Source organism: Balaenoptera musculus, chromosome 1 (assembly GCF_009873245.2).
Source record: "Balaenoptera musculus isolate JJ_BM4_2016_0621 chromosome 1, mBalMus1.pri.v3, whole genome shotgun sequence".
Lineage (NCBI taxonomy): Eukaryota > Metazoa > Chordata > Mammalia > Artiodactyla > Balaenopteridae > Balaenoptera > Balaenoptera musculus.
Genome location: NC_045785.1, coordinates 385289 through 407441, shown reverse-complemented (window position 1 = coordinate 407441; position 22153 = coordinate 385289). Strand labels below are relative to the sequence as shown.

The 22153-nt window shown below is 68.0% G+C and overlaps 3 protein-coding genes across 7 annotated transcripts; 1 reads left to right on the top strand and 2 right to left on the bottom strand.

Moving 5' to 3' along the window:
- The first annotated feature begins 859 nt into the window (after positions 1–859).
- On the top strand, positions 860–12788 carry DVL1 (dishevelled segment polarity protein 1). Of its 3 annotated transcripts, XM_036849300.1 has the most exons (16): positions 860–1136; positions 6486–6555; positions 6683–6804; positions 7087–7190; positions 7433–7571; positions 7801–7894; positions 7973–8042; positions 8125–8264; positions 8340–8416; positions 8500–8567; positions 8702–8854; positions 9474–9605; positions 9690–9857; positions 9945–10151; positions 10850–10889; positions 11428–11561. In XM_036849300.1, the coding sequence occupies exons 1-15, from the start codon at positions 967–969 to the stop codon at positions 10858–10860; spliced, it is 1725 nt and encodes a 574-aa protein (XP_036705195.1). In that variant the 5' UTR covers positions 860–966; the 3' UTR covers positions 10861–10889; positions 11428–11561. The 3 variants fall into 3 exon arrangements, with proteins under 3 accessions (XP_036705195.1, XP_036705181.1, XP_036705189.1); XM_036849286.1 differs by lacking the exon at positions 10850–10889 and having other exon boundaries at positions 861–1136; positions 11428–12788; XM_036849294.1 differs by lacking the exon at positions 10850–10889 and having other exon boundaries at positions 862–1136; positions 8702–8779; positions 11428–12788.
- Positions 12789–13014: 226 nt separating this feature from the next.
- Positions 13015–17960, bottom strand: TAS1R3 (taste 1 receptor member 3). Its single transcript, XM_036849343.1, is given in 11 exon segments — positions 13015–13715; positions 13718–14133; positions 14135–14345; positions 14348–14454; positions 14456–14543; positions 14705–14852; positions 14855–15025; positions 15132–15595; positions 15598–15913; positions 15990–16278; positions 16280–17960. Coding segments are annotated over 11 exon segments (2583 nt in total). The 5' UTR covers positions 16582–17960; the 3' UTR covers positions 13015–13644.
- A 124-nt stretch (positions 17961–18084) lies between these two features.
- On the bottom strand, positions 18085–22046 carry LOC118893596 (ceramide-1-phosphate transfer protein). Of its 3 annotated transcripts, none has more exons than XM_036849312.1 (3): positions 21983–22046; positions 19800–19932; positions 18085–19636 (listed from the first exon to the last, which is right to left on the bottom strand). In XM_036849312.1, exons 2-3 carry the CDS (start codon positions 19919–19921, stop codon positions 19114–19116), a joined length of 645 nt encoding a protein of 214 aa, XP_036705207.1. In that variant the 5' UTR covers positions 19922–19932; positions 21983–22046; the 3' UTR covers positions 18085–19113. The 3 variants fall into 3 exon arrangements, with proteins under 3 accessions (XP_036705207.1, XP_036705227.1, XP_036705217.1); XM_036849332.1 differs by having other exon boundaries at positions 22002–22023; XM_036849322.1 differs by having other exon boundaries at positions 21963–22018.
- Between the last annotated feature and the right edge of the window lie 107 nt (positions 22047–22153).

Genomic DNA, 22153 nt, shown 5'->3' with positions numbered 1-22153 from the left:
GGACAGCGGCCAGGAAAAGGATCCCTACACCTGCTGCCAGAAGCACCGTGCCCCTGCGTGCGCACAGCTGCCCGCACTGACCCCGCTGTCGCCTGAGCATCACATACACGTGCTCACACTTGCATTCCCTCGTCCACGCGTGCACCGGCATTCACTTGGCCCGTGTTTCTCGGAACCCCCGTGCGACCCGGCAGAGGGCGCGCCAACTCGGAGCTGGCACGGGGGCGCAATGTGACCGAGTGTCGTCGGCTCCGGCCCGGACACAATTCTCAGCTTCCCGCGGTGCTCCCGCAGCCCGCCGATGTGACCACGGCGCCTCCGGACTCTGAAGAGGAGGAGGACCGGAGCCTGGCCGCGCGGAACCCCTCCGAGGGCTCCAGTCCGGGTGCAGAGCTTCCTGAGGGCCCCCACCCACCTCCTCCCCGCGGGGCGCGCCCGGCCGCCCAAGGGCCGAGAGCTGGGCGCCGAGGGCTGCCAGCCTGTGCACGCCGCGGCCGCGAGACGCGCGCGCCAGGGTCTCTGGGCCTGGACGCAGGCAGGGAGGCCCCGCCCTCGCCGCGCCCGCGCGTGCGCAGCCCCGCCCCCGGGCCGCGGGCAGCCCGGTGACGTCAGGCCCGCCGCTCTCTGGCGCCCCCCGCGGCCGCGCGCAGCAGGGCCCGCGGTCCCTTTAACGCGCGGCCCGAGGGGGCGGCGGCGGGGCGCGCGGACGCGGCGGGCCTCGCGCCCTCCCTGCCTGCGTCCCGGGCTGGGGGCGCATGGGTGGCCGCGGGCGGCGGGGCAGCAGCCGGGGTGTGCGCGGGGCCGGGGCCGGGGCTGAGGCCGGCAGGGCGGGCGGGGCCGGAGCGGCCGGGCGGGGGCGCGGGGGCCTGGTCGCGGCTGGGCCGGGAGCGGCGCGCGGGCGGGGCGCGGGCCGGCGGCGGGGAGGCGCCCGCGTCCAAGGCCCGGGCCGGGCCTGAGCGCCGCGCCATGGCGGAGACCAAGATCATCTATCACATGGACGAGGAGGAGACGCCGTACCTGGTCAAGCTGCCCGTGGCGCCCGAGCGCGTCACGCTGGCCGACTTCAAGAACGTGCTCAGCAACCGGCCCGTGCACGCCTACAAATTCTTCTTCAAGTCCATGGACCAGGACTTCGGGTCAGTGGGCCACAGGGCCTGTGCGCGGGCGCGCGTGTGGGCACCTGTCTGCGCCAGGCGGTGCAGATCCTGGGGCTGTGACCCGGGCGGTGCCTCCCCGTGCCTGCGCACCCCGGTGCGGTGTGTCCCACCTGTCTGTGCCCTGAGCAGGGGACGCCTGGGCCCCTGACTGCCTGCCCAGGAGCCTGAGAGCTCTGGACGGTGGGCAGGCGAGGGTTCTGGCTTCTCCACCTGCCCTGGGTCCTGTCCTGAGTGTGTGTGACTTGCGGTGGAGGTCTGTAGTCCAGGTCGACCTCGAAAATACCACCTTGGCACCTGTCAGGCTCAGGGTTCTCTGCCCCCCTTATGTGGAGGACAGATGCTTAGGGATGGCCTGGAGAGCTTGCGATTCATGGGGCTTGGGGTCAGAGGAGTGTCCGAGTATGGGGGGGGAGGGGTTGGGGTGGGGACAGGGTGCCGGCCACCCAGTGGGTTCCCTAGTTAGCATGGGGGAAATGAGGTGATCTGGGACAGGGGCACAGATCTGTCTGCTGGGGTCTGCAGACATTTCTGGAGGCTCAGGATAGCCTCCTCCTGACCCCCTTCTCCAGGGCCCTCGGGACAGGGCAGAGGTCAAGGGTCACTGGGGAACATGGGGCTTTATTCCACCCACCCCTGCCCTGGGGTTGCTGGCCACAGAGCCTCTGTCCCTGCTGAGCCACATGGCACTTGGGTTCCTGGGAGCGGCCCAGGCCAACTGCTGACTCGGGGCAGCTTCTGTGTCAGCGTCCCCATGTCTGCCCTTAGTGGTGGCTGTCCTGGCCGTGGGGACTTCCCGCTTGTGCTGGGCTGGGCCTCTGGAACGGTGAGCGGTGAGCTGGAGGCTGGCTGTCCGCTTGAGGCCTGACCCGGCACAGCCACGGGTAACCTGAGTCCCCTGCTCAGCGGTGCTGGGGTGGGGGCGGGGGGGGGGGCACGCAGAGGCCTCGTGCGCCGAGCAGGTGTGCCTGGGTGCCCTCAGGCAGCCCGTGTCCTTGTCTGTGGCTGCGTCTCGGGACTTTGACATTGAGGCCATTTCCTGGATTCTGCGGTTTGCATGGGCCCTGGGCAGGCCCAGGTCAGGTCAGGCTGAGGCCACTTTGTGGCTCTCAGGAAGGCCTGAGGGACATGTGGGCAGCTGGACTCTCTCATACCTCCCCAACACCAGGGAGAGGCAGAGAAGGGGGCATGTGCTCTTGGCAGCCCCCAGCCCTGCCGGGCTCGTGTTAGGAGCCACCCCCAGGCTGGGCTCCACAGGGTGGGGCATTGATCTGGGGAGCCTGCCCTCGCTGGGTGATCTCCTGCAGTCTCACTGCTCTGGGTCTGCTCTGCTTTGGCTGTGAGCACTGGGTATGTGAAAGGGTGCTTTTGTTTTTAACTTAGTTTATTATTTCAACAAAAATTACTGAAGTCACACACACTTTGTCACAAACCAAAACCAGCAGGGAATGTGTGGCACAGTGTGTGCCCAGCCCCCTAGGTTGCTGCCCTTGGACCATGATCTGGGGTGCATCCTGAGGGCCCTGACCCTGGTCCTCCGTCTGGTAGCTGCTGAGCTGCAGAGACCCCTGCCCCCATCAAGGTGCACTCCCAGCAGAGGCTGGGCCTGCTGGAGGATTTGCAGGACCCATGGGTGCCCTGACCTAGGAGGTCAGTGGGCAGGGAGATCTGGGTCTTGAAGCACGAGTAGGAGTTCTTCAGGTTGTCTCAGCATGACTGGGATGCGGGGGGAGAGAACAAGACTGGGCTAGTAAACTGGACTGGGACAGGGGGAGGGATTGGGGTGACTCTGGAAGGTGCAATGGGCAGACAGAGCAGGGGAGGCTCACCTTATTCCCCACCCCCCAGACCTCTGGTTTGTGGCCTGTTGGCCTCAGGGACCCTTGGAGAGGATCTGCCTCCTTCCTCCCCTCCCCTGAGGTCTACCTACAGAGCTCCAAGTTTTATTTATTCTGTAGAATCATTTACTCAGTGTAATAAATTTCTTCTGGGAGGGGCTGAATAGTCACTCACACTTTAGTATAAACGAGAGCTGGAGGCTCACCCTAGATACCTAGTGGATGTAGATGGAGGTTGGGGAAAGTGGCGGCAGGTCCTGGCTGGGCTGGGGCAGCAGCCCCCTCATAAGAGGGGTGGCCTCAGATTGGGGACTATGAGGGCAACTGGTGAGCCTGGGCTTCCTGCCCCAACCCCTCAGCCCACTGTGGGCTGGGCCCTGAGTTCCTGGGGCCTCTGTTCCTGGCCACGGCTGGCCAGGAAGGGAACCCCTTCCCTTACTAAGTCTAAGGTGTGGCCACCGCCACGTGCTCTGGGCCGGGTCCCACTCCCCATGGGCATCTTTGGCTAAGTGGGTGGCGAGTCCTGCGCCCACCTCCCACTTTTCCCATGCAGGTCACAGGTTTTGTGTCCCAGCGAAGCTGGGGAGGGTCTCTGGACTTGTGCTGGGCTGGCCTGGAGGTGCCAGGCGTCGGGTTTGGTGAGTGGCAGTGCAGGGAGACGTCTGGGCCCAACCTTTGGGCTGAGCGGCAGAGGGTGAGGGTGTCTGGCTCACAGGTTTCTGCTGCCAGGGCTGCCTTGCCGATTCCAGGCCTGGCTGGACTTGGCAGTGGCCCTGGCCCCGGCATCTCTGCACCAGGAGCTCCGGCCCGTGGGGCCATCTGTCTGTGGGCCCTGGGGGGTGCAGTGGGGGGCTGCGCTTGGCCTGGCCCAGGCTGCCCGAGCTCCCACTCTGCCCACCATCTGGGGTCAGTGCCCTCAGTGGTGTTGGGTCACCCCCCGGAGCTTGTGGCAGGGCTTGGAGGACTGGGACCCGCTCACCCTGAGGCCTGCAGAGCCTGAGGCTGGGCAGGAGGCAGTGAGGGGACAGAGGAAGGCTCTGTGGGAGCTGAGGACCCCGACCCATGGGGGAACCCTGTGCCTCTGTGGACACAGTTGGGGCCATCCCACTGGGCCTCTGGGAGCCCAAGGGTCCCCCTGGGCCCCTGATTCAGCTCCAAGGGCCCCGCTCTGAGCAGATTCCTTGGCGGGGCGAGTCTGCGGGGGCAGCGGGTGGGGCTGGGCAGCCCAAGTTCTAGGGTAACTGGGATTTCGCCAGGAATTCTGAGGTTGTGGGCAAGATGCCAACGGGGGTGCCCCTGGGTGGCCACCACGAGGTTCAGTGTCTTCACTGACCACCGCTCCTGAGGTCTACTCTCAGACCCGGGAGGCCCAGCTCGGGAGGGAGCCCTGGGGTTGTGTGGGGGGCATTTCCCCAGGCTTGGCCGAGGCCTCCCCCAACCCCACCCCCGACCTTGTCCCTATCCTTGGCCATCGCCGGGGGTGGGCAGCGTTGTGCCCCTGTGCCCTTTGTCCTGGGGGCTGGGGCACCTGCCCCTTCCTCCCTGCTGTCCCGGCCTAGCTGCCCCTCAGCGCCCCAACGCCCGGCGGAGGGCAGGATGCGCCGTAGTGCAGGCTGCAAGGTGTGCGTTTCGCAGGCTGGAGAGGGCCAGGGAAGCAGGGCCTCTGGGCCCTGGGAGGGGCGTTCGTGTGTGGGTGGGCTACATGGGGGCCTCAGGCAGCCCCGGGCGGCGGGTCATCTGGAGGCCCTGGCCGTGTGGGCACTCAGGGTGCTCCTGGGCCCCCCTGCCTGGGGTGTCCGCCTCTGGGGGAGCCAGGCAGGCCCCATGGTGTGAGTCAGAAAGGGCGGGGGTGGGGGGGCGGCAGGGGAGGCTGCCGGCCAGGCCACCTGGGCTGGGAAGTGGGAACCAGGTCCCTCCCGGGTCTCTGTTGCCGCAGTCACTCAGAGGTGGTGCTCGGGGCCTGCTGGGCCCCCGGGAGGGCTTGCTGCAGCCCCCTGTCTGTTGGCTGCAGCTGGCAGAACCCCAAGCGTCCCCAGGCCACCGCAGGTCTTCCTGGGGTGACAGCCTTCGGTGTGGCCTCCTTGACTAAATCTTGGGCTGGGCCTCGGCCTCCCCAGAGCTCAGCTCTGCCAGACTGTGTTGCGTGAGTGGGGGCCACAAGCACAGTGTCTCCTCCTCACTGGGGAGAGGGGCGTCCTGAGAAATGACTCTTTCTGTCCCTTGTTCTGTCTACCTCATCTGTGCCTGTGTGGCTGGCCCTGGGATGCGTCTCTGGGGGTCACCGAAGGACCCTGGCGGGGTGCGCCCTCCCTCCCGGGCTGGCCCGTCTCCTCCGTCCACTCTGCCCTGAGGCCTTGGGCCCTCTCCTGGTGGGTGGGAGCGTCGTGTGCCACCTGCTGCTGCCGAGGACTAGCCGAGTCGCGGTGTCTGGGCCCAGCGGGCCACAAGGCCGCTTCCCGCCTGGTCTCCCGGCTCCTGTTTCTGCACTGGGCCCAAGTCCCAGGTGTAGGAACCTGCCACGCCGGGCAGGGCTGGCCTCCAGGGGGCGGGGCCTCGGGGCACTCCTGCTGCAGGCCCCGCCCTGCCTGCCCTGCTCTCCGGGCCTCCGGGAGGCCACAGTGTGGGATGTGTCTGGGCCACAGCACTGCCCGCCCTGCCCCGTGGCCCTTCCCCTGCTGCCCTCCTCACCCTTTTGAACCTGACACCTGGACCTCCCCAACCAGTTTCTGACCCCAGGGTCATTGGCCTCCTTCCCAGTTAGCATTGCCCTGGCCCTTGGCGACCTGCCTCTCCCACCCCACCCCAAGCCCACCTGACTGTGGGCAGCATTAAAGGGTAGGCCAGGGCTAGCCGCTGGGCAGTGGGTATGGCTGGTGGGGCTTGCTGCCCTCCGGGGCCTGAGGCTTCTCTGTGAGCCCAGCTGGCCCTGAGCTTGGCTGCCCTTCCAGGTCTCGAGTTGGGCTGGTGCCGTGAGTGGGGGTCTGTTTCTGGCCCCCTGGCTGGGCCGATGGGCCAGGGGGGCGGTGGCCTGCCCTCGGAGTGCGTGCGTGTGGGTCTGTGTGCTGTGCCCTCTCGACCTGCCCGTATCTGTGGGGTCTGACTGCGTCCGCATCTTTGCTGAGGCCTGCTGTGAACCAGGCCCTGTTCTAGGCTGGTGCGGTGGGCTCTGCCCTCACCATCCACAGGCCGGGGGGGCACAGAGGCGCCGAGCAAGGCAGATACTCGCATTTTAGGGCCGTCCAGGCAGTGACTCTTGGTGCTGGGAGTGTCTGGGCCCCCTTGGACCTGGGCCCTGGAAGGGACCCTTGGAAGGATGGTAAAGGTTCCTGGGAAGGGAAGTGCTGGGTGGGGGCGTCCGCACAGGCTGACACCTGGGCATGTGGCTGGACGCCCCGTGTGGCCCGCACCCCGGACGAGCTGGGGGCCCTCCTCCAGAGCCCAGTCCTGGGAGCAGGCCCCCCTGCAGTGACCTCACGGCTGCGTCCGCCCGCAGGGTTGTGAAGGAGGAGATCTCCGACGATAATGCTAGGCTGCCCTGCTTCAACGGCCGCGTGGTCTCCTGGGTGAGTCCACGGGATGCTGGCAGAGGGCCCTGGGCTGCTGGGAGTGGAGGAGGCTGGTCATCTGTGCCCCGGTGCCCTGCCAAGGGTCGCCTGGAAGCCGGTCCCTGAGCCCTGCTCTCCTCCGCAGCTGGTCCTGGCTGAGGGCACACACTCGGATGCAGGGTCTCAGGGCACTGACGGCCACGCAGACCTGCCCCCGCCTCTCGAGCGGACAGGTGGCATCGGGGACTCCCGGCCTCCCTCCTTCCAGTAAGGACTCTGAGGGGTGGCGCTGAGCCCAGTGGTTCTGAGGGGCCTGCGTCCTGCCAGGCCTGGTAGGGGTGGCGAGGGGCAGCTGAGCAGGGACCCGCGGTCAGTAGGCGCTGGTCAGCGGAGGAGGGGCGGGCGGAGAGGCCTGGAGCGGGCCAGCGGGCGGATGGGGGCCCCTGCTGGAGTCGGGGTCCCACCAGACGAGGGGAGCAGAGGAGCTGGGAGGGCGTTCGAGGCGTGAGTGGCCCGGCCGCCCCAGCCCAGCCCCCCTCATTGGCACAGCCCGAATGTGGCCGGCAGCCGAGATGGGATGGACAACGAGACCGGCACGGAGTCCCTGGTCAGCCACCGGCGGGAGCGAGCCCGACGCCGGAACCGTGAGGAGGGTAACGAGGCCGCACCCTTGACCTCCCCGGGACCCCAAGGGCACCCCAAGCCCCTGCTGACCCCCAGGTACTGCCCTGTCCAGCAGGGGTCCCTTGGCAGAGGTTCCAGGACCCTAGTGGCTCCCCCAGCAACCCAGCGGTCACCCTGCCAGCTCCCAGGTCAACAGGTGCTCGAGGCTGCAGGGCCGCCCGTGACCTCCAGGGGACCCCACCGCCAGCCCCCCTCCCTGCTGTCCCCACAGCCGCCCGGACCAACGGGCACCCGAGGGGGGACCGGCGGCGGGACCTGGGGCTGCCCCCCGACAGCACGTCCACCGTGCTGAGCAGTGAACTTGAGTCCAGCAGCTTCATCGACTCGGAGGAGGACGACAACACCAGCCGGTGGGCGAGGGCGGGGGCGCGAGGCAGGGCGGGGCGTGTGCGCAGGTGCGCGCGCGTGTGTCCATGTGCATGTGCGTGTGGGCAGGGTCCCTGCTGGTGGCTCGCTGTCTTGGGGGGGCGGCTTTCCCCAGGTCTGGCCCCACCCCCGCCCCCTGGCCTCAGTTTCCCCAGCTGCGTGGGGGAGGGGGTGGCCAGGCCCTGACTCTGCGCCGACCCCCAACCCCGCCAGGCTGAGCAGCTCCACGGAGCAGAGCACCTCCTCCCGGCTCATCCGGAAGCACAAGCGCCGGCGGCGGAAGCAGCGCCTGCGGCAGACAGACCGGGTAGGTGTGGGCCCGAGCGGGCAGGTGGGTCCCAGCCGCGGTCGCACCCGCAGCCCCTCACCTGGCGCCGCCCCGCAGGCCTCCTCCTTCAGCAGCATCACGGACTCCACCATGTCCCTGAATATCATCACCGTCACGCTCAACATGGGTGAGGCCTCGGCGGGGCGGGTCCCTGGGCCGGGCACGGGGTCCTCGGATGGGGGGCACCTGCTCACCCCACCTTTCTGCAGAGAGGCACCACTTCCTGGGCATCAGCATCGTGGGCCAGAGCAACGACCGCGGCGACGGCGGCATCTACATCGGCTCCATCATGAAGGGCGGCGCCGTGGCCGCCGACGGCCGCATCGAGCCGGGTGACATGCTGCTGCAGGTGCGGGGCCGGGGGAGCCGCCGGGGGGCCAGGGGGCCGGCCCCCGCACCCACCGCGCTGACCCCTCGCCTCCAGGTGAACGACGTCAACTTTGAGAACATGAGCAACGACGACGCGGTGCGGGTCCTGCGGGAGATCGTGTCTCAGACAGGGTGAGGCGCGGGGCGGGCGGGGCGGGGGCTGAGGGGTGGGGGGTCCCCCCGGGGCCTCGCCGTGTGACCCGCCCTCCCCGCAGGCCCATCAGCCTCACTGTGGCCAAGTGCTGGGACCCGACGCCCCGGAGCTACTTCACCATCCCGAGGGGTGAGTGACCCCACGGGGCCAGCGGGGCGGGGGCGGGGGGTGCCCAGCGCAGCCTGAAGGTCCTCTCTCCTCTGCGCCCCTGTGCTCTGCTTTCTCTCCCGCCGTCTGTCTGTTGCTGCGCGGTGGCCGCCCAGCTGACCCCGTCCGGCCTATCGACCCGGCCGCCTGGTTGTCCCACACGGCGGCGCTGACCGGAGCCCTGCCCCGCTACGGTACGAGCCCCTGCTCCAGCGCCGTCACGCGCACCAGCTCGTCCTCACTAACCAGCTCGGTGCCCGGCGCTCCGCGTAAGTGGCAGCTCACGAGATCAGGGAACTGAGGCCCCAGGCGAGGGCCTGGCCGCGGCGCCCACCTGGCACGGTCGCACCCGAGGGCCGTGCCAGGCTCGAGCGTTTGCGCTGCTGCCAGGCCCGCGTGGTCAGACGCGTGCGGCTCTGACTGGGCCCCGCCCTCCTCCCGGCCTGTTCACGTGGTGGAGGCGGAAGACGCCTGGAGGGGCCCGGCCAGCCCAGGGGCCTGCGTGCGGGGCGGGGAGGGGCGGCTGTCTGCGTGGGGCCCTCATCCTGCTTTCCTGCCACTAACAAGACTAATAGCCCCGAGCTCGCGGGGGAGGGGGTTGAAGAGGCCCAATCTCCGCCCATGGGGCTCTGGTCTGCAGGGCCGGGGGGCCTCGTCCTGGTTGGACCCGAGATTCTGAGGAAGCGCCTGCAGGGTAGGAGACGAAGGCCCACCCCCGTGCCGGCTCCCTGACCCTGCGGGGCTGTCAAGCAGTGGGGCTGGACCCCCCCAGTCACTGGGCCAGCAGAGCCTGGCCTCTGAGGGCTGCGGCAGGTGGGGCCTGGGGTCCGTCTGACCCCCACCCCGTCTGTCAGCCACCCGGGCTGAGGAGGAGGCCGTGCCTTGCAGAGCTGGAGGAGGTGCCGCTGACGGTGAAGAGTGACATGGGCGCTGTCGTCCGGGTCATGCAGCTGCCGGACTCAGGCCTGGAGATCCGCGACCGCATGTGGCTCAAGATCACCATCGCCAACGCCGTCATCGGTGAGGGTCCCAGGGCCAGCAGAGGGGGCGGGGCGGGGACGGGGCGGCCGGGGACCCCTGCCTGACGTCCGCCTGCCATGCCAGGGGCGGACGTGGTGGACTGGCTGTACACACACCTGGAGGGCTTCCGTGAGCGGCGGGAGGCGCGCAAATACGCCAGCAGCATGCTGAAGCGCGGCTTCCTGCGGCACACGGTGAACAAGATCACCTTCTCCGAGCAGTGCTACTACGTCTTCGGGGACCTGTGCAGCAGTGAGTAGGGGCTGCGGGGCGGGGTCCCCAGAGGGCCCGCCCACCCCGGCCTCACCCCCACCCCCACCCCCGCCTCCCCCTCCGCAGATCTCGCGGCCCTGAACCTCAACAGCGGCTCTAGCGGGGCCTCGGATCAGGACACGCTGGCCCCGCTGCCCCACCCGGCCGCCCCCTGGCCCCTGGGGCAGGGCTACCCCTACCAGTACCCGGGGCCCCCACCCTGCTTCCCGCCCGCGTATCAGGACCCCGGCTTCGGCTACGGCAGCGGCAGTGCTGGCAGTCAGCAGAGTGAAGGTGAGGGCCTCCCGCCCAGCCGCCACACCTTCCCCACCGCCTGGCTCTGCCCTGTGTGCCGGCTCCCCCGCCCTGTGCGCTCCCATCCGCTCTGTGCTTGGGCCCTGGGTGGCTCCTTCTAGAAGGGGCGAGTGGTCGAAGGGGGCCAGGGAGAAGAACCCGGAGGCTTCAGGGGTTGCGTGTGGGGGCCGGTGCTTCAGCCGTGGCAGAGGCCGGAGGTGGTGTGAGAAGGATGGGGGCGTCGGGGTGTGGTGGCCCCGGTGGGGGAGCGGCATGGGGACCCCAGGACACAGTGGAGGACAGAGACCTCCGCCTTCCACATGCAGCCAGAGGTGACAGTTTCATAGACGGCCCAGCCCAATGCTGGGATGTGTGGGGCAGCTGAGCGGGAAGCTTGGGGTGTCCCTGAGGAGGGGACCTGTTGGAAGTGTCCCGAGGCTGAGTGGGGTCAGTGAGGCCCGTGGGCCCATGCCCCCAGCGTCCGGGGAGAGGTCTGGTGGCTGGCCCAGTGGACCCAGAAAGGGATGGGGAGACAGGAGAGTGGATCGGAGCGTAGCGGTGTCCAAGGGGAAGCCGTGTTGGGCACCTGTGGACCCTGGACAGGCCCAGCCGGCGGGGTCACGCCCTGGTAGCAGGGTGTGGGTGCCCAGCCGGGCCCGCTGTGTAACTCATCTATCCCTTGCTTTGTGCTGGGCAAGCCTTAGACTGAAGGACTAGCGGAACGGACCCTCGGGGCCGGTAAGCCAGGGTCCTGCCCGGCGTCCCTCCCGGCACGTCCCCAGCCAGTGGGCGTCTTTCAGGTTCCCGACACTTCCTGAGCCCAGGAGGGGCTGAGCCGAGTGGCCAGCCAGGGCTCCGGGGTCAGATGAAAGGCGGGTCTTGGGTGGGGAGCCCAAGATGGCCGGCAGGTGTGCCGAGCACACACGGCCTTCTCTGGGCCTCAGTTTCTCAGCTGCAAGACCAGGCCCTCGGTTCAGGCACTGGGGTGAGGAGTGGGGGCACTGAGCTGGCCCCAGTGTCCCTACCTGTCTGCCACTGCCCCCCCCGCACCCCCCCCGCCCCCTCCCCCCACCCCTCCGGCCTGCTGTAGCTGCTCCTGCTTCCCTGGGCGGGGCCGGCCCAGCCCTCGTGTCTGCATGGCTCCCCCCCTCCACCTGCACCCCGGCTCAGGACCACCAGGTTCTGCCCCTGGTTGTCTTCGCAATGGCCGGCTGTCTTGGAAGAGGCAAGGCCTGGCACTGACCGTCCCATTCCTCTCCCCCCTTCTTGACCCCAGGAAGCAAAAGCAGTGGGTCCACCCGGAGCGCTGGCGGGAGCAGCCGTCGGGCCCTGGGGCGCGAGAAGGAGAGCCGGTCGGCTGGAGCTGGGGGCAGTGGCAGCGAGTCGGACCACACAGTGCCAAGCGGGGTGGGCAGCGGCGGCTGGCGGGAGCGTCCTGCTAGCCAGCTCAGCCGTGGCAGCAGCCCGCGCAGCCAGGCTTCGGCCGCCGCCCCAGGGCTCCCCCCGCTGCACCCGCTGACAAAGGCGTACTCGGTGGTGGGCGGGCCGCCTGGGGGGCCGCCTGTCCGGGAGCTGGCCGCTGTCCCCCCAGAGCTGACGGGCAGCCGCCAGTCCTTCCAGAAGGCCATGGGGAACCCCTGTGAGTTCTTTGTCGATATCATGTGACCAAGGAGAGAGTGCTTCCAGCCTGGCTGTGGGGCAGCCAGTGGTCCTGCTGCCCCTGCAGGAGGGTGCTGCACCTGGAGCTGTGGCCTTCGTGGCCTTCCTGGGCCAGACCAGCCTCTGCTTTGTGCCATGGGGTCTGGGCCTGGCCAGAGTGGCAGCAGGCTAGAGGGGAGGGGCTGAGGGCAGCCCAGGCCACCGTAACCTGGATGGCAGCCCGTCCACTCCTGGCCAGAGCAGCTGTGTCTGTGCAGACCCTGGTGGGGGGGCCTCCATCTCCCTGTGCTCAGGCAGGTCTGACCTGCCCCCCTTGGCGTGTGCCTCAGGGACCCGCACTCGCCCACAGTGCTGTGCACAGGGCCTCAGGTTGAGCTGAGAGGTGGCCGCTAGGCCTGGGCCCCCCTCCTCACCCGGTTCACAGGCCCCACCCCCCATCCTGCCCAGGCCGGGGTGGGGGGCCCTCTCGGGGGTAGGGTCCTAGCCCCGAGGCCTCTCTGTGGCTGCCCAGGGTAGGGATCTAATTTATTTATTTATTGCCTGGCCTGTGTGCTCCACGGGGTGGCGGCCAAGTCAGCTGTCCCCCACTCCCAGCCACTGGAGCAGAGTTTCATGTATTCCCCCCCCCACCCCGCAGGGACACAAGGTGTGTCGGAAGGTGTGCGGGAGGACGGTGAGGGGGAGATGGCAGGAGAGGGAAGGTGACCCTGAGGGCGAGGGCCACAGATGCACACAGCTGCTGCCGGGGCGGGGCCTGGGGAAGAAGGCGTGGCCAGCTCGCCCCTCCCCGCGGTCCTGGGGTGGCCGCCCACGCACGCACGCACGCAGGCACGCACGCTGCTCCCGCCCAGCGTCGCTGGCCTGCACACGTCTGCACTGTAGATACCGAATGGAGCTGGAGCGTCGTCCGGATAGTTAATAGAGCTGCTTCTGTGTAAATGCTATTTTAAACACTAAAAAGCATTTAATTTTATGGGACTGATGTGTGATCTGTGTCTCTTTTTTCCCACTTTAGGAGATTGGGGTGCAGGGGCCGGGTCAGCTTCCCCAGGGTCCGGCCGAGAGCTGACCCAGGACTGGCTAGGTGCTGTCCTCTGGGTGCCAGCTCAGCGACAAGGCCCTGGCTGCAGCAGTCCTGGCGGGCGGTCTTCTGTCCGTGGTGCTGGGGTTGGGGGGGGGGGGAGGGGGGAGGGGTGGTCTGTCCTTGCGGCTGGTGCTGGCCTTGGTGCTGACCCCCCACCCTGGCCGGGCTCTGTCCGCGGTGCTGGAGGTGACTGACCACATTCTGCTGGCTCACTGACCAGGGACAGAGAAGGAAGCTGGGTGCCCCCTCCTTCCTGAGCGGGTCTCTGCCCTGCACTGGGGCCCACAGTCAGGCACACACCCCTGCAGAAGGGTCAAGAAAGTCCCACCCCACCCACCAACCTCCCACTCCTACGATGCTTGGACAGGATGCTGGGTGGGGGCCCCAGGCTGGGCCCAGCCAGGCAAGTGGTACCCAGCTTTGCCTTCACATGGTTTGGCTGGGGGCTTTCCTGAATGCTCAGCCTGGGCTACGGGGGGCCCCGAGGAAGCCTCCATGAGCCTCTGTCTGGAACAGTGGCGCTGGGTCACCTGTGCAGGCCAGGGCTTGGCTGGTACAGGGACAGAGCCTGACTCTGGGGCCCCAGGGGTTGAGATCCCACGGAGCTGAGGCCCCTTATGCACTCTGGAGGTCACTGTGGGGTCAAGGTCAGCAGAACGTAGGGGCTGGGGAGTCGCAGCGGAGTTGGAGCACAGTCTGCAGGTTGCGGCATAGGGACTCGGTCTGGGGGCACCTTGACTACGTATGAGTTCACTGGGGTGAGGTCACTGGGTCAGGGGTCGCTTGTTTTTTCCCTGAGTCTCCTCCCCGCCCCCACTGCCTCCTCGCCCTCTGGCATCGCCAGGACCCCCTCCCAGGAAGAACTCAGGGGTGTTGAGGTCCGGCCGCCACAGCAGCAGGTAGCACTCAGGCAGGTGGAAGGTGCCCATGATGCCCAGCACACAGAAGAGGATGGCGCCCATCTGCACGGCGGGCTGGGAGACCACATGCACGTTGGCAAAGAGGGCGACGAAGGAGACCCAGGCGATGAAGTAGGCCAGCATGGCAAAGGTCAGGCCGCGGGCGCCGTTGTAGCCCCCGGGCTGGCTCTTTACCAGGAAGGTGCCCAGGAAGAAGAGGAAAGCCAGCGTGGCATTGGTGGCGTGCACCAGGCCGAAGCTGACCCAGGAGTGCACGTGGCAGTGCACCAGCGCCTCCGTGGGCAGCACTTGCCAGCCTGTCGCCGCCTCCGGTGGGAAGGTACCAGCCAGCGCCCCACAGGCGGCTGCAGAGCTGGTCTGCCCAGCTCGGCGGCAGCTCTGACCCCACAAAGATCTCAGCTGCCTGCAGGAAGGGTGTGCTCCGGCAGCCGGTGAGCGGGAGGTGGTGCAGCGGCGGCTGGGCCAGGCAGCTGGCAGGGCTGGGCCAGCCGGGAAACAGGAGGACGCTGAGGCAGACGAGACCCAGGCAGAGCAGGCCTGCGGCCCACCCCGAGGCCCGAACCATGGGCTGTGCTGGCGCCAGATGAAGAGTCCCAGGGCTGCCAGCACCAGGCCCAGAGCCAGGCCCAGAGCAGAAGCAGCCCCAGGAACTTGGGCCGGCGGGGGAGGCACCGGTGCTCCAGTCCGGGGACCCGTGGTCCTGGTCACACTTGCTGCAGAGGGTGTCGTCTGGGGCGGGGGGAGGAGAGGGGGGTGCTGGGGGCCGTCGGCTTCCCCCAGCCTCGCCCCTGCCACGGCGTCTGGCCTCAGAGCCAGGCCTGTGCCCCCGACCCTGCGGGGACCCGCCCTCGCTCGTGCGACGGCGTGGGAAGGCCCCCCGGAGGGCTCACCTGGGTGGCGCTGGTAGCTGCCAGCCTTGCAGTCGGCGCCGTCGTAACAGCAGGAGCGGAAGCCCTTCACACGGCGCACCTGGCCCTCCCTGCACTGCCGCGAGCACTGGGGCTGCCTCAGGCAGGGCTGGCGCTCACCTGGCTTCCCTGCGTGTGCCAGCTCGTCTGGGAGTGCCAGAGCTGCAGGCTGCCGTTGAAGGTGCCCACGGTGCGCAGTGTGGGCGTCCCGTCCCGCCGTGCCCACAGCTTCAGGTCGTGATCCACGCCCACGTTCCCGTTGGTGTCAAACCGCAGGCTCAGGTGGTGCGTGTTCTCCGGGAGCTGGCGGGGGTGGGGGCGGGCGGGGAGGAGCCCCCCCCCGGCCCAGACCTGCCCCCACCGTCCCTCCTCCCTGGGGGCACTGGTGGCACAGCTCCCGTGCCCTCACCTGCCAGGGCCGCACGGGCTCCCTCGCAGGGCAGCCCGAGGCGTCGCAGAGCAGCGTGTTGTGGAGCGCCTGGGCCACGCCGTACACGGCTGCGAAGGCCGCGAAGGTCTGGCGGTGCAGCAGCCCGTCGGTCTCGTTCTCCAGGGTGATGCGGTCACACTGGGGGCAGCGCGGCCCCACCACGTGCTCCTCCAGGCCTGGCCGCCCTGCATCCGGCGAGGCGCAGTAGGCGGGGGCGGTGGCCAGGGCCAGGCGCGTCCGCACGTAGGACGGGAACTCGGGCGTCTGGGCGCCCTGACGCGGGACGCCGAGCACGGTGCCCACCCGGTCCATGCCGGGCAGCGTCATGACGCGGTCTGAGGGCAGCCAGGCCTCGCTGGCCACCCACACCTTGGGCGAGAGCCTGTAGCGGATGCTGTAGCTGAAGAGGGTGCGGGCAGCACAGGCGGAGGAGAACACCACACCACCTGCACGCTGCTCTGGTTCACCCGGCGCAGCAGGCCCTGCACGGAGCCCAGCCGCGGGCTGCCGGCTCGGGGCAGCGGCACCCGGCCCTCGTGTGCGATGCAGGTGCTCTTGGCGTCGGCCAGGCCAAAGAAGAAGCTCAGGCCCTGCCGGCTGTACTCGTCGTCGCCGCCCACGGCGGCCACCCAGGTCCAGTGCAGCTCCCGCAGCAGCTCCACCCCGGCCGCCACCTGCACGCGGTCGCTGGGCACCGTGCGGAAGGAGGACGGGAACGTGTTGTGGCTGCTCAGCCAGTCCGTGCTGGCGCCGTAGCTGACCTGCGGGCCCAAGGCAGCTCCTGACGCAGGGGCTCCCGAGGCGGGCAGGAGGGGGGACGCGGGACGGGGGTCGCACGTGGGGCATGAGGAAGAAGCTGAAGAACTTGCCGGTGACCAGGGCGACCTCAGACGAGTGGGGCCCGATGACGGCCAGCACGTGGGGCTGGTACTGCATATAATTGCAGTAGGCGGCGATGCTGCGGCTGCCGGCCTTGGCCATGAACACCAAGCCGGGCTTCACGGCGACCACGGGCTCCCAGCACGTGTCGAGGAGGTTGTAGCCCAGGCGCAGCCCGGGGATCAGGGTGGACCCGCTGTTGATCTCCTCCACGGCCATCGTCGTGGCCAGCGCCCAGAGCAGCCCAGGGGACGAGAGCGTCCTCAGCTGAGCCCAGGGGGGAAGAGCCCCCCAGCACGTAGTCCCCTGGCCGGCTGAGCTGCCAGGACAGGCACAGCGGGGCCCCTGCCCTGACGCCCAGGACAGCCATGAGGCCCAGGAGAGCCAGGCCTGGCATGGCAGGTGGCAGCTTCCAGCAGCGACAGCAAGTGGGCAGATTGACCGGGGCCCCAGATACGGGGAGTCGGGGCGGGGAGGGGCGGAGGATTTGTTCAGCAAAGCACTTGCCTGTCCTCACCTGCCAGCTCGGGGGCCTGGAGACGTCCTCCATCTCCTGGGCCCCACAGGTGTGCTCACGTTGGACTCTTATCCTGATGCCACCACTAGGCTCTCTGGCTGACAGTGACCCGGGCAGGCAGGCTTTGGGCAGCCACTGACTGCGACCTTGCTACCTGCCTGTGCCCAAGCCCCTGGCACCCACCTATTCCTGGAGAGGAGTCACCCCGGACCCGTCTGCCAGAGGGGCCTGGATTCTCCGGCTGCCTGAGACAGGCTTGGAGGTGCCAGTGCCCCAGGGAGTGGGCACAGAAACACTCCCTCCAGCCCTGGGGAGGCAGTCGGCAGTCGGCAGTCGGGGCGGGGGAATGCAGGAGTGGCTCCCTCGGCAGGCCCAGGGGCAGCCTGCGGGGGGGTGTCCCACAGCCCTGCAGACCAGCCAGGAGGACAATGGATGGTTGGCTGGCCCGGCTTCCACCCCGCGGCTGAGGTGGGGAGGGTCCCGAGGGGGAGGCCGTGGGCTCTCGGCCTGCCTGGGGACAGTGCACCTTGAGGGTCTAAGGCCTAGAAGCTGCGGGGCCCCGTGGCTGGCCGTGCTCACACGGGCCTGGGCCCTGCCTGTGCGGGCCGGGCTCACACAGCTGGGCCTGAGGAGCGGCAGGCAAGCGAGGGAGGAAATGCTGTAACCAAACGGGCTGCTGCAGCCAGGTCAGCCCCAGGGTGTGCCGGGGACCTGGGGGCCAGGCCAGCAGCTCCCGCTTAGCCTCTGGGTGCCCGAGGACCCATCTCCCCCAGTCTGGGGCTGGGGGCCTCACTGACACTAGGCCACAGGCACCCAGAGGAGCTGGGGGAGGCTAGCGATGGCCCTGGGGTACGGTGGGGCCCGGCAAACATTTATGGGACGTGGTCTAGGGATCCAGTCCTTGCCTGTCCCCACTGCCCTGTGGGGTGCACACACATGGCACAGCACATATGCTACACGCACGCGCAGGACCTGCATCTGCACCATTGCACGCACACGTGCACACACGTGCAGCCCTCGCTCTCTGGCCCGGGGGAACCCCAGGCTGTTCCCCCAGAGTCACTGGCCTTTGCAGGCACCATACCAGACTCTGGTCCCCGCTGGGTGTGGGGACTTGGGAGGTGGCTTGTGCTGGGCACTGCTCTTCAGTTCTGGCCTTCGGGCAGCGGCTGAGAGGACCCTCCCTGACAGGCATCCTCCTTCTGTCCAGGCCACTGCCATGGCGCGAGCACCCCCCTCCACTGGCCGCAGTCCAGACAAATTTCCTTCTCTCTACACGGCGTGTGGCTGGCCTCAGACCTGCGTTTCCAACTCAGCCACTTAGGTGATTCTGTGACTCAGTTTTCTCACCTGTAAAGTGGGGATACTGTGGACCTTGGCAACAGATGGGGCTTGGCAGGGCTAAAGCGTGCACAGAGACGGGCAGGACCCCAGCACTGGCCAGGGCATACCTCACGTCCCTGTGGTTGACACGGCCCTGACTGCCTGGCAGCAGGTGCCTGGCACACCCAACGCCCCCGTCCTGGAGAGCAGTAGTTCTGCTAAGTGCAGTTTATTTATTTTGGAAAACCCATCACCCGTATTACAGCTTCTAAGGGTGCCTGAAAGCTTGCACTTATGTACATTTGCTTCATGGTGAATAATGTCCCCTTGGCACCTGAGGTCCTGGCCTCACAGCGAAGAGGCAGCGGGTGGGGCCAGGCCCCCAAGCACTGGGTGATGGCCGGGCTGGGTGTGGCCACCTGCCAGCCTGTCACTGAGGCAAAGCGGTCGAGGCCCCCTCCCTTGTGCTATGTCATCCTGGGTCTCCTGAGCTCCACAGGGATGGAGCAGTAAGGGGCAGGGAAGAGGGAACATGGCATCTCGCTGGATGCTGGGGAGGGAGAGGCCAGCACTGGCCCAGAGGAGTCCTGGGATCCTGGGGGCTCTCGGGCTGTGCTGTGCAGACTCTAGGCTGCAGGCGGCCGCTGGCATGTGTGCAGGGCGGTGGCAGCAGGGCAGGCCTTCCCTCGGGGCTTCAGGTCCTGCTGTCACTGCCGAGGACACGTGGGCCCCTGACTGAGGAGGCGGCGAGGGGCGGGGAGAAAGCCTGCAGTGCTGACCCCTGCCCAGGACTCTCTCCCTGTCCTGGGGACAGCCAGCCGTTACAGAGGGGCCCAAGGCAGCCCAGCTGGGCAGACACTGCGTCCTGGGCCCCATGACTCCCCGTAGCTCACAGACTTGACCCCCAGGCAGGGGCAGCTTTTCCATGAGCCCTGATCCTGCCCCCCACTGCCTGCTTCCTGCACTTCATCCACCCGGGAGAGGCCTGACTGGACACGGGTGTAACTTAGCTGAGGGTAAAGATGAGGTGCTCGGGCAAAGGAGAGGCCGGGCGTGGAGCAGACGGCCAGCGTCTGCCTTCTCCGTGAAGCCTGCCTGCAGTGGCTGGAGGCTCTGAGTGGCTCCCGACAAGCTCAGCTCACAGGGGGACCCAGAAAGTTCCACAGTGGGACTGATGGGTCCCGGCTGCCCCCACCCAGCTCTGGATTAGGGGAAGCCCACCCCACCTGGGCCCGCCAGCCCCTAGGGTAGGTCCAGCAGGGCGTGCTCGGCGTAGAGCCTCTGGGAGATGTCGTAGACGCGTTCAATGAAGGGCAGGGCCTCGCCCAGCATCTCCACGGCCTGCTCGGGGGACCCCACATTCATGGTCTCCAGGAAGACCTTGCGTGTGGGCAGTGCACAGAAGGCCACGGTGACGGCCCGGCGGATGATCCAGGGGTGGTAGGCGGCCAGCGAGGCGTGGTAAGAGTCAGTGCAGAGCGCGGCGGTGCGCGCGTCTTCAGGGCTGGTGCGGACGCCCTCCAGGAAGAGCTGCAGCCAGTGCAGGGCGCGGTGCAGCCGCAGCACCGTCCGGCAGCCCGAGTCGGGGTGGCGGGAGCGCCGCTCCAGGTCCACCAGCTGGCTGCCCACCTCGTAGGCCACCATGGCCTGCAGGGTGCCGTAGTGCTCCCGCTGGGGGCCACCGCACAGCTGCTCCATGATCTGCAGCTTCGCCACCACGTCCTTGGAGATGAACGAGAAGATGGTGCCCAGGCTGTTCAGGAACCTGCGCGAGGGAGGCAGGCGCTCAGCTGCGGGTGCGGGGGAGAGCGCCCCCCACCTTCTGGGCCGCGAGGGAGGACAGCCGACCAGCACCGGGCCGGCAGGTGCCTACAAGTGCCGGCGGGATGCAAGTGGGACGCGTGGCCAGGAAAGGCCCTCGCACGCACCTGACCAGCCCCCTCCAGCTGGCGAGGTAGTGGTCCAGCAGCACCTCTTCCTTCTCATTGAGACACTGCTTGAAACTGACCAGGACGACTTTCAGATTAAACTCTGACTCCAAGTCATCCATTTCCGCAGGAGCTGAAACACAGGGAGTCAGGCTGTGGGTCGTCTCCCGGCGAGGAGGCTCCCTCCCTGGGCCGCTACTTCGGGGAGGGAGGGAGGGGCAGCTGGAAAGAAACAGCTGGGGCCCCGCTGCTCCCCAGTGAAGGCCCACAGTAACCCCCATCCCCAGGCCAGCCCCTCCTCCCCAGGAGCCCACCTTGCTCTGCTCGGGTCACACACTCGCAGACACATGGGCCTGGCCCAGCCGGGCCCTTTGCCGGGCACACGGCCCACAGCTCTCAGCACAGCCCCCCTGACACTCAGACTTGTCAAACCACTACCACGTCTCACTTGCGGGAGGCATCTCTGCTCAGGTTTTCTTGCTTGTTTATAGTCTGTCTCTCTTGAGTGTATGTCTGTTCCTAGTAACTGGAGAAGTATGTGCTGAGTCCCCACCCAGAGCCAGGCGCCCACTCCAGTGCACTGTGAGTGAGACCGACAGCCCGGCCCCGCTGAGGCGACATCCTAGTGGCAGGTGTGTGTGTGTGTGTGTGTGTGTGTGTGCGTGTGTATGTGTGATAATAACAAAGACAGGAAGTCCAACACAGTAGGTAAAAGGATAAGCACCATGGAGAGACAGACTGTGGGCTGAAGCCGGAGGGCCACGCCCTTCCTTGCTTGAAGCTGCATCGCAACAACCAGAGCAGAGGCTGCGGGGTCAGCATTTGCCGACAGATGGACAGACACGAGTCTTCTCACTCCTACTGTAACTGTGCCCATCCCACACAGAAGGGCAGCTGGACCACAGGCCCTCCCCCAGCCCCAGGGAGTCCAGAAGTGCCCCAGGCCAGACGCCTGCTCTGGATTCTGCTGACATTCATATAGTCACTCCACAAACACCCAAGTGCCCAAGTGTTAGTGGGTGCCGCTGGGCACCTCAGCCCCTGCCTCCCTGGGTGCCTGGGGCCTGCACTGCGGTGTGGCTCTGACAGGCCCTGGGGACTCAGCTGTGTCTCACCTCATGTACAGGACAAGCTCTCACCCCTTTGGGCGGCATGAGGGTCCCTGTGCTCTTGGTGCTGGGAGCACTGTGGGAGCCCGGTCGCCCGAGGTGTGGTGAAAGCTCAGCCAGGAGAGCGCACTCGTGTGCCTGGGCAGGGTCTGCCTTCCACTCTGCGAGCAATTCGTGCACTGTTCTAAGACCCTGTCCTACATCTTTGGGGAAAATGGGCCCGCACACCCTTCCCTGCCCACTACCCAGGCTGCTGGGAGCATCTGATGGGGCCCAGTAGGTGTTGCTGAGGCCCTGCAGGCCCCACGGCTCGGCCGCATGCCTGGCACTGGGTGGAGTGCCCAGAGGTGAGCTCACCCTGTCCTCAGGTGTGGGGGACAGCCGGGCCTGGCCTCAGGGAGGTAACACTCCGGAGGTTTCCAGAACACCCCTACCCTTTCTCAGGCCCTCAGTCTTCTGTCCACCAAGCAGATGGCCTCTGAGGCCCTCAGGGCTACCTTCCTGGTCACCAGACATCCTGTGGGCCTGGACTTCCTGCCCAGAACCTGAGCCAGCAGCCAACAGGAGGTACCAGCAGCCTTTCAGAGCTCGGAAACAACAGGAAGGGCAGGGGCGGCGCGGCCGGGGGCGGGCAGCCTGCCAGCTCTGGGAAGGTGATGCAGGGCACCGCCAAGGCTCCCCCAGGGGCAGTCCACGGTCCCAAGGTCAGGGCTCGTCCTGAGGCCGGCCTGAGCACCGGAGCCCTGTGGCTGGCACCAAGCTGAGGGACCCCAGGAAAAAGGGGGCAACCCTCCAGCACCCCAGCCCCAGCGGGTGGGAGCGGGGCCCTGTCCGGGAAGTTCTGCAAGTCTTGCCTACTAAGGGGGCTCCGGGTGGCGCCGAGCTGGGACCCGGGGCTCGGGTGGGTCCTGCTCCAGCTGAGGCCCAGGGATGGGTCAGGGGCCCGGAGTCCGGGCCAGCGCAGGAGCCGGGTCCTCGGCCGCCCCCTCCCACGCCCGGTTCGGTTGGGCTGGGTTTCCCCGGCGCCAGCTCGACCCCACCGTAGCCGGCTCACCCCCATCGCGTCCGGCTCACCTGCGCCGCCGCCTCTCACCTGCGCCGCCGCCTCTCACCTGCGCCGCGCAGCCGCCGTGGAGGCCGCGGCCCCGCCCCCGGCCACCGTCCCACCGCCCGGGATTGGCTGCCGGCCGCCCAATCAGAAGGTCCGATGCGCGGGCCCGCGTTTCCGTCGGGCGCGCCGGAAGC

Bases quoted from the DNA above. Each gene is read 5' to 3' on its own strand.
- LOC118893596 (XM_036849312.1), bottom strand. From the start codon at position 19,921: ATGGATGACTTGGAGTCAGAGTTTAATCTGAAAGTCGTCCTGGTCAGT. The intron at 19,637-19,799 runs GTGCGTGCGAGG...TCCCTCGCGCAG, and splicing joins AGCTGGAGGGGGCTGGTCAG to GTTCCTGAACAGCCTGGGCA.
- DVL1 (XM_036849286.1), top strand. From the start codon at position 967: ATGGCGGAGACCAAGATCATCTATCACATGGACGAGGAGGAGACGCCG. The intron at 6,805-7,086 runs GTAAGGACTCTG...TCATTGGCACAG, and splicing joins TCCCGGCCTCCCTCCTTCCA to CCCGAATGTGGCCGGCAGCC. The intron at 8,855-9,473 runs GTAAGTGGCAGC...CGTGCCTTGCAG, and splicing joins CTCGGTGCCCGGCGCTCCGC to AGCTGGAGGAGGTGCCGCTG.